This window comes from Oryzias latipes, chromosome 6 (genome assembly GCF_002234675.1).
Source record: "Oryzias latipes chromosome 6, ASM223467v1".
Classification (NCBI taxonomy): Eukaryota; Metazoa; Chordata; class Actinopteri; order Beloniformes; family Adrianichthyidae; genus Oryzias; species Oryzias latipes.
The window spans coordinates 29255817-29268754 of NC_019864.2; the positions used below are offsets into that span (position 1 = coordinate 29255817).

Here is a 12938-nt window from a genome sequence, read left to right on the forward strand (position 1 = left end):
CCTACGTCTTTCTTTATTTCCCCCCCCCCCCCCCCCCCCCCCCCCCGGCTCACATTTGGTTCCTTCAGAAGTCATCATCTGACAACACCCTCCACCCCCACGCGTAACCACCTCCTGCCACATGACAGCATGCAAAGTCGTAACACCACAGGAAAACGCCCTCACATCCTCAGGATGTACGGTTCAGCTAATCAGATGAAAGCATCAGCATCTTTTGACTTGTTGCCACACACATCTGTCTGAGGTCTCCAGACAAGACTGGTGTACCTGGAAAATGTATTCCGATTACAAAATCCTAGAATGACTCAAAGAAAAGACAAAAAAAAAGCAGTATTTCCAATCTATGTCTTGTTATTTACAATATTACAGCTTTGAGGAAACAACTTCACCTACTTCCTCAAATAAAACTGAGCTTCCTGATTCAGGTGAGGTACCCCTGGACCTGCATATTCTTCACATGAACAAAGCGTGAAGGCCATTTCAAAAAGAACAAACTGGCACTCATTGATTACTCGATTTCAGTCCACTTTAAAAAAAAGACATTCTCAGAGTGAAAGCCTTTTTGACAGTTTGTAATTGGCTGTACACCATGAAATGTTTCAATGTCGCATCTAACAAAAGACGTGACGTAACAAAGGACAGGATCTTGTTAGCTCAACTCTTTGAAGTCCGCCTTGCGTGAGTGGGTCTCGACACTCCCAAACGGGGCAATTGCTCCCAAGGGTCTTTGGGAATATTCACACCTACGTTAACCTTTGCATGGGAAAAAAAACATCCTGATTTTAGTCACTGAAACCACAATGTAGGGGCGTCTAATCTGGTTTTTGTAAAATGGTCATTAGTTTTTGCTTTGATGATGGTGATGTCATATTTGGCATTGAAAAAAATAAAAAGTGATAAAGTAGTGAGCCTGTGTCCAAATTGCATTAAAATCCAGGCCACTATAGTGTCATTTAGTTAGGGAGCATTCAGTAAATTCGGGCATATCAGTAGCATACCAGACGTACACAAAGACATAGAAATAGTTTTTAGCCTCGACTTTGTGAAAGGGGAGGGTTGTCAGGAAGACTCTGGGCACCACCAAAAGGCTCGTCCCCAGATTTCTCAGAGTGGCTCATTTGAGACTAGCATGACAGAAATGTACTTTGATGCTGAACATTGAGGAGCGTCTCAGAGAACCTAACATGGTTGTTTTAATCACATCTATGTTTACTGTAAAAACTTGTGTGTCTTCTTCATCATCTGTTATATGTAGTGGCAGGTCTGTTGGTTAACACCTACCTGCTGTGAGTAAAGCTTTTACATAAATCTGAGTGTCACCTGCGTTGCTGTGATACATACTTACTGCACTCTCACCTCTCTGGAGGATCCATGTACAGATCCCATGACTGACTCCAGCGGGGCTCCATAGATCAAAGCCTTCTGGTTTAAAAACAGGTTTTTGACAGACTACTTTGTGTCTTGGAGACAGAGGCTGCGAGTGTAATGCAAAACACTGGTAGTAACCTGATTTGCTGCTTAATTGGATTACGATCAATAGAGTGTCAAATGAAACCATAGTAAATTCCAGTTGATGTCCACAATCTAGATGGAATAAAAGAAAACATACAACTGTTTTCCTGAGCATCTGCTGTCTTTATTGATAAAAAAAATAGATGGATTGCAGAAATTTACTACCAAGACACCTTCCGTGTCTATCCTGCTGTGCAGCCAATACTTTGTCAGCAGTGAGAGAGTAAGGTCATCAGCTGGTTTTGTTTACACGTTGGATGACCTATTTTTTTTTCCAGTGATTAAAGCATGAAGGTTAACTAGCCACACATTTAGACATGGTTGGCCTGTTGATTTATTGAATCTTTTTCCACTTGCATTTGCATTAACAGGAGTTAATAGTTCACTTTTCTTTTAGGCTACGTGAATTATGATCCTCTGTCACCGGACTTCAATCCATCTTCCTCCACAGAACTTGCCCTCAAAAAGGAAATGCGGCTTAGGCTTTCAAAAGCCTTTAGATCTTTGGCTATGTAGTTTGGAAGTGTCTTTTTTATAGGTACTGATACATGTCCTGGACTGTTCATTTCATCTACATTTTGAATGGATTAGTAAACATATTTTTCACATAAGTCTGATTTTGTTTTGGACATTGATTTTCAGCATTTCCTTTTTTTAACAGTTGCCATGCTTCACATTAAATGGATTAAACTGAGGTTCATGCATTTAATGTCAAGCACAGCAACTGTGTTTGACATTAAACTGTCCTTCACACGCTGACAAGGACTGGATTACAGCGTTACGAGACTCCAGGCCACTGATTGGTCAAAGACATGCCAAACATATCTGTTTAGTCCAGAGGACGACAAATCAAAGATATATTCTCTTCAAAACGGAATAGAATGACCGTAAGGCATTTGTCTCAATTTCTCTAATAGCTGTAGAACAAACTTAGAGACTGAGCAGCAGAGTCCTTGTACGTTTTGACCGTTTATCCGTTTTTTTTATGCGACAACATAAAAAAACTAGGAAAAGATGAGCAAAGAGTAAGACGTCCTCTCATTTTTAGGCTGCCATAGTCGACCAGCCCACTCAGTTTGGGGCTGGATTCTAGAAATAGAGTAATTCAAGTAGAAAGTAGTTGTGGGTTCTACCATGTTGAGCAGAACCATAAAATTGAAAACAGGGGTGGGATTGTATAAGTTTGCTTCTTTCCACTCCCTTTTAAGCAATAATTAATTTTATGTTTAAGTATCCTAAGTTTGAACACTTTACGTAAACAAAGAATATTCTCACCCATTTATATAAATATTTTTGATTCACATTCAGCAATCAAACCCAGTAGGAGTTCATGAAAGTGTGTTTCCGTGGTAAAATGGTAAACAAAATCACATGATTTTACTTTGCTCAGTGCATACTCTCGTTCAGATTCAAACTCTTTAAAGGCAGCTCTAGAGGCGTCTATCCAGCCCTCTAGACTTTGAAGTACCATATTCAACTGTATCCAAAACCAGCATTCAAATCCAACAATACTGAGCCTTTTCTTTGCCTCTGTGTTCAGAGTGACGTTAACACCATCCTATAAAACCCAAAAGCCTGTGTTCACGATGGTCTACTGTGACATTTTATCTGTCCTGCAGCAACAGGTGACAGTGGTCATAGTGATCCTCTACAATGTTTTGGTGACCGAGATGAAAAGAAAATTAAGTTTGCTGCCAATGAAAGTCAAAAGTCAAACACATCTCCCATGATCCTTGTTCTAGTACTAACACTACAAATACTGTAGGCCAACATTCTTCAACCCAGTGTCTTTGTACTATCATTTTCTATCAAATACTTTACAGTAAAGAACAGCAACATATTCCAGGTAAAGAAAATCCTTTTGGACTGAATTTCTCTTTCATTTTGGTCGGCTCACGAAAACCTAAAGCATGTGGACAAACCAATAGATGTATCACAGACCTCTGGGCAGCACATTCACATCAACAGCAGAGTACTCAGACTGGATAAGAACAGCTATGCTGACATTTTTGTCACTTCTCATTTTTAGCTCCGCATCCAGCTGCAAAGACCGAGAAAGACAAAGTGAAACTGAAGACGCGTCCTTCACTGGAGATGGTGCGAGGGACCCGTGGTGAGCTGCAACAATGGGGCCGGTGGAGGGAAAGAAAAGGGCATGTGCCCCATGCACCTACTCGTGAACCCATCTCAAGCATGTATTGCTGCTCCTGCTTGTCAGTCACAATGGGGGAAGGGGCTGCTGCATCTTACCATGCCCCTCACTTTGCATATGAGTAAAGGCATTTAAAAGAGATGACGAATGGTTTTTGATCCTTGAGGAGCACTTGATGAGAGAGTTTGTAGGGGCAGCAGGGGCATTAGTCAGATCTGGAGAGGAAGGTGTCAAAGGTTGATGTCTGGGAGAAATACGGAACTGAAGATGGGTCAAAAGACCAGAGGAAAAATCAAAGACTCGCTGCAACAAAAATTGTGTTTTTGGCGTTTTTAACGTGCATTTTTCTCATGATTGGGGACATATGAAGAGAAATGTAAGCTTAAAACTGCATTCCTGAATCCTGATTTATAAAAAGTGTTGGGAATCAGGAGTTGATAAAGTAGGAACTACAATGTCAAGACCGAGGCTCCCTGCTCTGCTCCATTCTGACCATCCACCTGCAGACAAATAGATCTATGAGCGTCTTTGCTTTCCTCGTCTGAGCTGGAATCTGGATCTAAACTGTACGGCTGGATAGCTCCAATATTGCTCGTCCTTTTGTTTCACCGCTAATGTTAGGTTGGGGGTGTGAAGGGCTGTAAGCTAGTGGGAGAGTGTGTAAACAAAGGCATGATTGGAAATTTGTGTTTTTACTTTTACTTTTGTGATGCACCCTGAGACAGACTGGCGACCTGTCCAGGACGTCCCCTGCCTTCGTCCACAAGTGACCGGGATAGGCTCCAGCAGCCCGGTGACCCCGAAAGGGAATAAACGGAAGAAGATGAATGAACAAATGAACTTATGTGACGCAGTTTGTAATTTTTATCTGGGAAAGGTGCAACAGAAATAAACATTTACTTACTTAAGACAACCAGGAACACTTTGAAAATAGATCAGAAGGTGATTGGAGTAAGGCTTTAGCGTGACGCAAGGCAGAAATTGGCATCACAATTTTAGTAGAGATCTTGAGTCTATGTCAAAACGTAAACATGCCGTCCTTTAACATGTATATTAAAGAGCCTGTGTCCCGCCCACAAACACACACACGTTTTTCATGTCATTCTAGGCTTCACAGCATCATAAGCATCACCACCGCTTTCTCTGGCCACACATCAAAGCCTCCTCAGAGTCTAGAATGGAAACACAGATTAAGCAAGTGTCTACAATTACAACGTACAATTAGTGGAACCTGGGAGACTGCATGTCTGTCTGCAGTTGAGCCACGATTGAGCAACTCACAAGCACTGAAGCCATTCTCCCACGTTAATCCACTTGCTGTCTAGACAACGAGGACATGCTTGCTGGCAGCCTGCTCTCACTTATTTGTCAGGTCTAATAAGCCTAACTCTTCTTTTACAATCACACTTTTTTTCTCCAGTCGCACACAAACACAAGCCCCCCCCTCCCAACAACAGCAGCAGCAGCATCTAGTGAGAGTGAAGAGCCTCTACCCTCCAGGGGGAAGGGGAAGAAAGAACCACCATCTGGGGTTTAGTCATGGTGATGCAAGGGGATGGGGCTCAAAGGATTTGGTGGAGGCTGCTGCTAAGTATGAGTTTGAGCCGACAAATGGTGGAGGGTGGAACATTAGAAAAGGCAGAAAGAAAAGAAAAAAAAACTTCTATCAGCTGTAAGGTTTTTTTGTATTTATGGTAAAGCTATTTACAGTGGTACCCGTGCAGAATAGCAGGCAGAGAATTATGCAAATTCACACGACAAAGGTGACATCCAGGTGCGTTAAAAACCAACACGGGCGTGCGCACCTGCAGTTTTTTTTTCCCTTCATTATTTTACCCACAATAGCACCATGTGATCAAAACAACAGCAGCAGCGTTTCCAGCCACAAAGTATTTCAACAGTATATATAGGTTTCATTTTCTGTGTGGAGCAAAACCCAAGAAAACAGACTCGACATCATCAATTTCAAGGGAAACTCTGTTTGGGCATAAAAGCCACAAAAATTTAAATAGAAAAATCAGAGAAAACTAACTTGAGATTGAAGTGCAAGGCAACAATTCATAAAGATATTTAAAGACAAAGCATTCATAGCGGTTTTAAAGGCATTTAGAATATGTCACATGAACATTCAGGAAGTAGATTCAATCTGTCTGAAATCTACTTTTACAAGACCTGTCCAATAAAACAACTGAATTTTTCAGACAAAAGGAGAATATTATCCTGTAGGGTAAAAATACTTTGGTTAAATGTGGGCCGTCTTTATGTGGGTTATACTCCCATTAATAGTACTTTCAAATTGTATGGAAAGTCACTGCAACACCGTTTGTTACATGACGTAACCACGACAAATCTGAGAACAAGGAGTTTCGAAAGAGTGAAAGAGAAAACACTCAGAAAATCTGCGCAGACTGAAACTCCACTCTTCTTCCGTCTTCATAACGCATCTCTGTGGTTTTTTTCAGATCAAGAGCCTTGTTATGCACCCGAAATGTTTCACAGAAATTAATCACAATTTAGGTAACATGATGCAGTTGTATAGATAACATGTAGGTCATGTGTAGATCTATTATGAATAGAAAACTCAGCAGTGAAGGTAAACACAAAGAAAAGGAACGTATTTATTTAAACTACACTACATAATAATTATAGAGTCGACAAAGTAAACACCATGACTTAAAGACATGAGTCACTGGTGTAAGTGGCAGTTGGTATTTACACCAAACTCTTAATAATACTGAGCTAACTGCATCCATCGCGCGTACTATGGTGCCAGTCACCCCAAAAAACGCTTTCCTGCCCTATTGAGCCTGTAAACGTTGTTAAACAACTCTCAGACATTACAAGGCTGGGTTCATGTCCTTCAGTAGAAGCTCTAAACACAGTGAAACAGAGAGTCACCGTACAATAAATATAAGATTTCGATAGACATTATGTGCACAAACAACTGCAAAATGTACATTTTTGAAGTATCACAATATAAATAAAAGATGTGTGAATACAGTTCTGTCCATTTCAATCTTTCCCAGTTGATTGGTTGACCAAAGTGTCTCCATAAAAACAGAAACAGCAAAGTGACAGTCACTAAAAATTTGGGACTTTTGGACAAAAAGAGCCATGATTGGTTAATAATCATCTAACTTTTTGGTTTTTCATGGTTCATACCGGATAAGGGAATAAGATATTTCACACAAAATAAATCAATAATCACCTTTCTAACAGTCTCTTGCAGATGTTGGCGAGTCAGATTCACAACAAAGACTCTTCATGTTTTTTTTCTGATTTGATCTGTCTTTTGATCGAGTCAATGAGATGATGTGTAGACGCCGTCTGTTCTGACAGAAAATGCACTCGTGTATGAAAAAGAAGAAATCACTTCCTCAAATACACGTGCTTCATCTTTTAGATAGTTTTCCACTTCCTTTCTGCCCTCTTTGTTCTTTTAATCACTTTCTTCTCTGCTTTGCTTAAAAACAGAAACAAGCGACGGTGAAGTGAATGTGCAAGGAGCTGCTTCGTAAGGCAGACGGCATCCATTATCACTGACCATCCCTGTAAAAGCTGCCACAATACCGTCACAATTATAGATCCAACTAGATCCCTGACTTTATGTTTTGCTAATTTGAAAAGACCATGGGAAAAACAATACCCGCTTTCACACAGCAGTTGTGTTGTACCGGTGTCAAAAACGTGCCCGTTAAAGCACCGCTGCTCTCTTTCAGAGGCTTTAGGCTCCAAATCGCCCTTCCATTCATCCAGCACTCATAAAGACGCCTCGCAAGAGTAAAAAGAATAAGCCCTGCCATTCTGTGGTGGTGCAGTTTGCTCAAGAACAAAGAGGTACCTGAAATGCTGGCTGATGGGACGTGTGGTGTGAAACATGGCATTTGTTAAATGGTAAATGGCGTATACTTATATAGGGCTTTCTACCCTCTTTGAAGGCCCAAAGTGATGTACAGTCACAGTCCCATTCACCCATGCACACACACATTCACACACTGATGGCGGCTCCACTGCCGAACACTGGCGCCAACCTCCCACCAGAGGGAAGGTGGGGTTCAGTGTCTTGCCAAAGGACACTTCGACACATGGGCGTGTAAGGCGGGAATCAAACCTACAATATTACGATCATGGGTCGACCGCCCTACCGCTGCACCACGGCCGCCCCATTTGTTGATCATGCTCCTCTAAACAAAACAAAAAAGTGTACACTTTTAGTCTTGTAATCACCCTAACTACCCAAATGAAAAGGTTGTTTGACCTTTCTAGTGAACTTTATCCTCTATCATCTATATTTCTGACGTTCCTTGAGGTCCACCTCACCTTTCAGGCAGTCGCTCCCCGACTTTGGAGTGACCTCCCTCTGTCTCTGCGCCAGATTGACCCAGTCGTGTTTTTTAAAACTCGACTGAGTTCAAAGCTCTCCTTTACCTATTTTCACTTTTGTTTGTTTACTTCTATGCCTGAATGTGTTTTATTGGCTTTTACCTGTGTTAGATTCCCTCTGCCATTCTGTCTTCTTTCTCTGATTTTTAATTGTATTAACATTATGAAGCACTTTGTGAGTCGTTCTCTGCAAAAAGTGCTATAAATAAAGATTTACTTACTTAGGAACAACACAGCTCACTACAACAGGTAAAAAAAAAACACCTATACATTTGCACAGAAAGGTTTTTTCTGTTAAAATAATCTGTAGGTTTGGTTAAACCCTCATTATTTTGTAAAAATAAAGTGTATTATGGAAGGATAAAGGGCTGACCCCAACCCTTTAGGAGGGGGTCATATCTCCCAAAGGTGAAGGGAGGAGAAGGAAAACTGCACTGTACAAATGTTTAAAGGATCTTTTGGAAAAAGATGTTCAAAACAAAAACAGGAATAAGGGGGTTTGCAGTCTGGTTTCAGCGGTTTTATTCAAGCAGATCAAGCGATGTAAAGCCGTTACTTACTCCTTTCAATTCATCAGTACTCAGGACAGAGCTCTCCAACGAGACAAACAGACATAAAGCAGTTTGTATATAAAATGTCAAGAAAGGAAATGGAGGAAAGTAAAGAGCATAATATGGCAACAAAAAAAAAAAGAAACACCCCACCATGTCACAACAAATGGCAGCCTCTTCCAAAGCTAAATACCCAGATAGGATTTAAGTTCACATGACTAAAACTGCAGGAGGACTCCCAGAAATTCACCTGAAACCTGAAGACGCCTCTTATCAAACTGGGAGAGAATTCAAGTCTAAACAAAGGCCGGTTAGCGTCAGCAAACTCCTGCAGTCACAAAAGTGAACAGGCCAGCTCGCCTTGTTGCAGCTATGTGGCATGAAGGAAAACAAACATGCTGCCCTGACGGTTTCCTCCCATTTAGACCGCACAAAGTCTTCAAAAAGTAAACAGAATTCTGACCAAATCCAGACTGCAGTAACATTTGTTTTGGAGACATTTGACCGTGTAAATCAGCAATCATAAGGATTGATTTTTATAAGCAGGCGAGAGTGCATGTTTGTCCCAACCTAACAGTGGCATCTATGCAAAAGTCTGCTTTACAAACCAAATATTGAAACGCAAAGAGAAAACTTCAACGCCACCATTCATTCACCTGTGTTAGAGGAGGCTTATTTTCAGGTAAGAATGTCTTTCAAACTTAGCTTAAGTCGTTTCAGGTTAAATGTATGTAAACAATTCAATGGGAAGGTGAATCTTTCAAATATAATTCAAACGCTGGCTTCATCAAGATCACTAAACATGCCTGAACTAAAATAAAACGTAACCACAGATTGTACTTAGATTTGGGAGAAAACTGATCTTCTGTGAGGCTTAAAAAAAAGCCTTGTTTCCACTGAGCAGTATGGTACAGTCTGGTGCAGACCGGTACAGTTTTTGAGCGTATCCATAATGAAATGGACCCATTAAGCCAGACCGAATTGTACCATGGAAAAATGACACGGACCGGTCAGGGCGGAGCTACTGTTAAAACCCATGAAGACCATTACTGCAAAATAAAGCTCCAAGAAAGCAGCTTCTCTTCACCGCCTGCAACATTCTCTCAAACGACATTAAATGCTTTGCATCTATGAAGAACCAAAAGCCAATGACCTGCTGGATGACCTCCTTTGTTGTCGTTAGCTTCAGCCCACATGTGCCATGACGCTCACCTGAGCGGCCTGGCCCATTCTAAACTGTACGGGACCATACCGCTCAATGGAAACAAGACTTAAAAGTCCTACTGACAGTGAAGCAAAAGCTTAAATCAATCACACTCCTTTTGTTTAATCCAACGTCATTAGGATTAAAGTTAAGTTGTCACCCAACAAGTGTGCCAGTAAAGCTGCCAGCGTGAAGAGGTAAACATTAATCTAACGCAATTATTAAAAGCACAACCAGCTGTGAGCTGAGAACTCTGTCTGACCTCCTCCTGCGTCCAATAGCGATGCCGTGCTTTAACACCACATCAATCTAATGTTTCCTCGAAACCCAGCAGAGGGGTGCAGCCCGTGATCTGTGCTGATGTGGGTGAGGGAGGGGGTGTCTACACAGTCAGCTGCTGCAGAACGGACTCTTCTTAAAAAATAAAAGTCCCATAATGCATCTGATTTATTCAGTTTTGTCTGAAGTAAAATATAATGTTTAATAAGAAGTTAATAAACATTCATATAAAACAATGTAAAGGCATCCATCCGATTGGTCAAATGCATAAAGTGATTTATTTGATTCCTTATATATTTCAAGCTGCCATAAGATTGTTTAAGCACATTTAAGGTCATCATTTATCACAGTTTTTGCCATCTGTTTTGATATGCATATTGTACAGCTTGATATGGCGATAACGATACATTTGCGATTTATTGTGCATTGAATAACTTAACCTAAAAAGAAAAAATAAACCAAAAACAGGTGAAAACCATCCTAAAGTCCCATTGCTGTCAGTTTTTAGTTTTTAATCTACTGAAAGTGTTTCCAATGGTCTTTTAATGTGATTATACCAATTTTAGCCCCCTACCCCACAAAAAAAAAACGGTCATTTTCTAGGACATAGTATCTGCAGAGCAGCAGGAGTGGATCAGAAAGGGTCTTTAAGGGAAAACAGAAGAATTTACTCTAATGATGCACAGTATTAAAATGTAATGACAGATACAAATATTACTGAAAAAATGAAAACAAAGATTAAAAATACTGAAATGCAGTTTGGGGGAAATTGTGTAACTTAAAGTCACATCAGCAGAAAAGTTATTTCCCTACATATAAGTAAAAAATAAACGGAAATTTTGCCAAAAGGAGATTAAAAAGGTTCATTTTACAGTTGGTCTACCTTTTGTTTTCATTTTATTTTAACAATAACTTAACGCTTTATTAATAGTTTATGCTTTTTCTGTATTATTTCATCTCCTTTAGTTCTTATTATTGTAAATCACTTTTTATTTTGACAGGGCTCCTGGAAACAGTTTCCGGTTGTTTATTTGCCAGTACTCTCTTAATGAGAACCTTTCGATACTCGATTACTTGAGTAACTCGCACGGATCAGCCGCGCGCCTCTTACGGAACTGGTTGAAAGTGGGCGCAGTGCCCCCCCCCCCCTTCCCCCGGCTCCCCCACTCGTGTAAAAAAACACGAGGGGGGGGGGGGTGACAGGCACCGCGCCGGTGACCCCCTCATGATCCCCAAAACACAACCGTTTAGTTAAGAAAACCCCGTTTTAGCCTTAAACAGACGTTTAGAAGTTAACAGCGGAGCACAGATCCGTGAAATGGGAGGTGTGTGTCCGCGTGCGTGTGTTTGGAGAGGGAGGGGAGGGGGGGGGGGTCCCCCTGAGTGATGAAGTTAACGTATTTTTGTCTTGTAACAACCTTCCTTCTTAAAGTAACGACGCATGCGTACGATCTCGCTCCGGCGGCTGAAAACGGCCGGTCGGTGGAGACAAACGGGCGTTCAAACCCGCGGTTCTGGTGACAACATGGACAGTGGGCGAGCAAACAATGCACGGACAGCATCTGCGTCCCTATGGCTACCCCGAGCCAGATGGCCCGCGAGACAATAAACTCCACGAGCGCGTGCCGTGAACTTCACTTAGTTTATCTGACCGGAACTGTTTTCGGTGGGAATTTAAATGACTGATAGCTGTTGTTGTTTTTTCCCCCTCTTCTTCTTTTTATTTTTTATTCTTAGTGCGCGCGTGAATTCAACATTATCACCGGAACGAAAACAAACGAGCGGCGCGTGATCCACGACGACCTCCGAAGTTTTCCGGGAGGTCGAGTCGTGGTTACTTCGGAGATCCAACCGAAACAAACGATTATATGTGGGCTAAATTTAGCGTAAGCCTGTTAGGACCAACTTTACGGAACTCCGGTCAGCATTTGAGACTAGCGCATAGCTCCGCTAACGAGCCCGCTGGGTCGTTACTTAACCGGATTGTAACGTTTGAGAAGTTCGGAGGACTGAAGCTAAGCTGGTTAACCGCGGGACGGACGGAGCTCGCGGGCGAAAACGCTGACACAAACAACACCTCTTTTCCGCCGTTGAAGCCGACCGAAGCGGCTGAAGGCGGCGGCGGTCGGAGTTTACCTCGATCTCGAAGTCTGGAAGGTGGAACGCCGTCCTGAACAGCGAGCAGAAGTGGGCAATGGCGGGGACTTCCCACCAAGACTGGATCTCCTCCACCGAAACTCCACATCCCGGTGTCATTTTGGTGCCAGTAGCGCTGCGTCACATTGGTTTCTCACATCAGAAAGTTGTTTCCTCGGCGACCCGCTGAGCTCCCGCGACATTACAAACGCAGAAAAAGTTGCCGCTGCCGCCCCGTTGGGGTAGTTGCCATTGCGACCCAGGGAGCGCCACAATCTGTTTCAATCAGTGTTACAACTGAGCCGAACAGATGGGAAGGACCGTACCACTACACTCACAATAGGGGGGTTCATCATTTTAGCCAAGCATGACAAAGTAGATATAAGAACATGCAGCAAAACGATGGAATCTTAATTAATCTATTTTAATATTAACATGTAATTAATATATGATTTTATGAACACATTTACTCTCTTATGGTACTATTTGGAGCAGGGAATAAATAATCACACCCCTCAGAGTAGATATTACACTCACCGTTTAAAGGGAATGAATGTTGAATGACTCAAGAAGTGAAAAAGTTTAACTTGTTTCGACAAACCCAAGTGACTTGTTTTTGGATTAGTCACACTGGCAGTTACGATTGTGTCTGTTGTGTGCCGACATGACCCTGTGTGTCATCCTACTCTGTTTGTAAGTTATGAAATCTGCATTTTCCTCC

At 41.8% G+C, this 12938-nt stretch overlaps 1 protein-coding gene across 1 annotated transcript in view; it reads right to left on the minus strand.

Annotated features, from left to right (window-relative positions):
• The window catches only part of LOC101160234 (cat eye syndrome critical region protein 2), a 40611-nt gene extending 28070 nt beyond the window's left edge, over positions 1-12541 (minus strand). Inside the window, exon 1 of the mRNA XM_011476491.3 lies at positions 12218-12541. Within this exon, the coding sequence (XP_011474793.1) occupies positions 12218-12337 (120 nt within the window). The 5' untranslated portion in view covers positions 12338-12541. The remainder of the gene's footprint in view (positions 1-12217) is intronic.
• Positions 12542-12938: the final 397 nt, after the last annotated feature.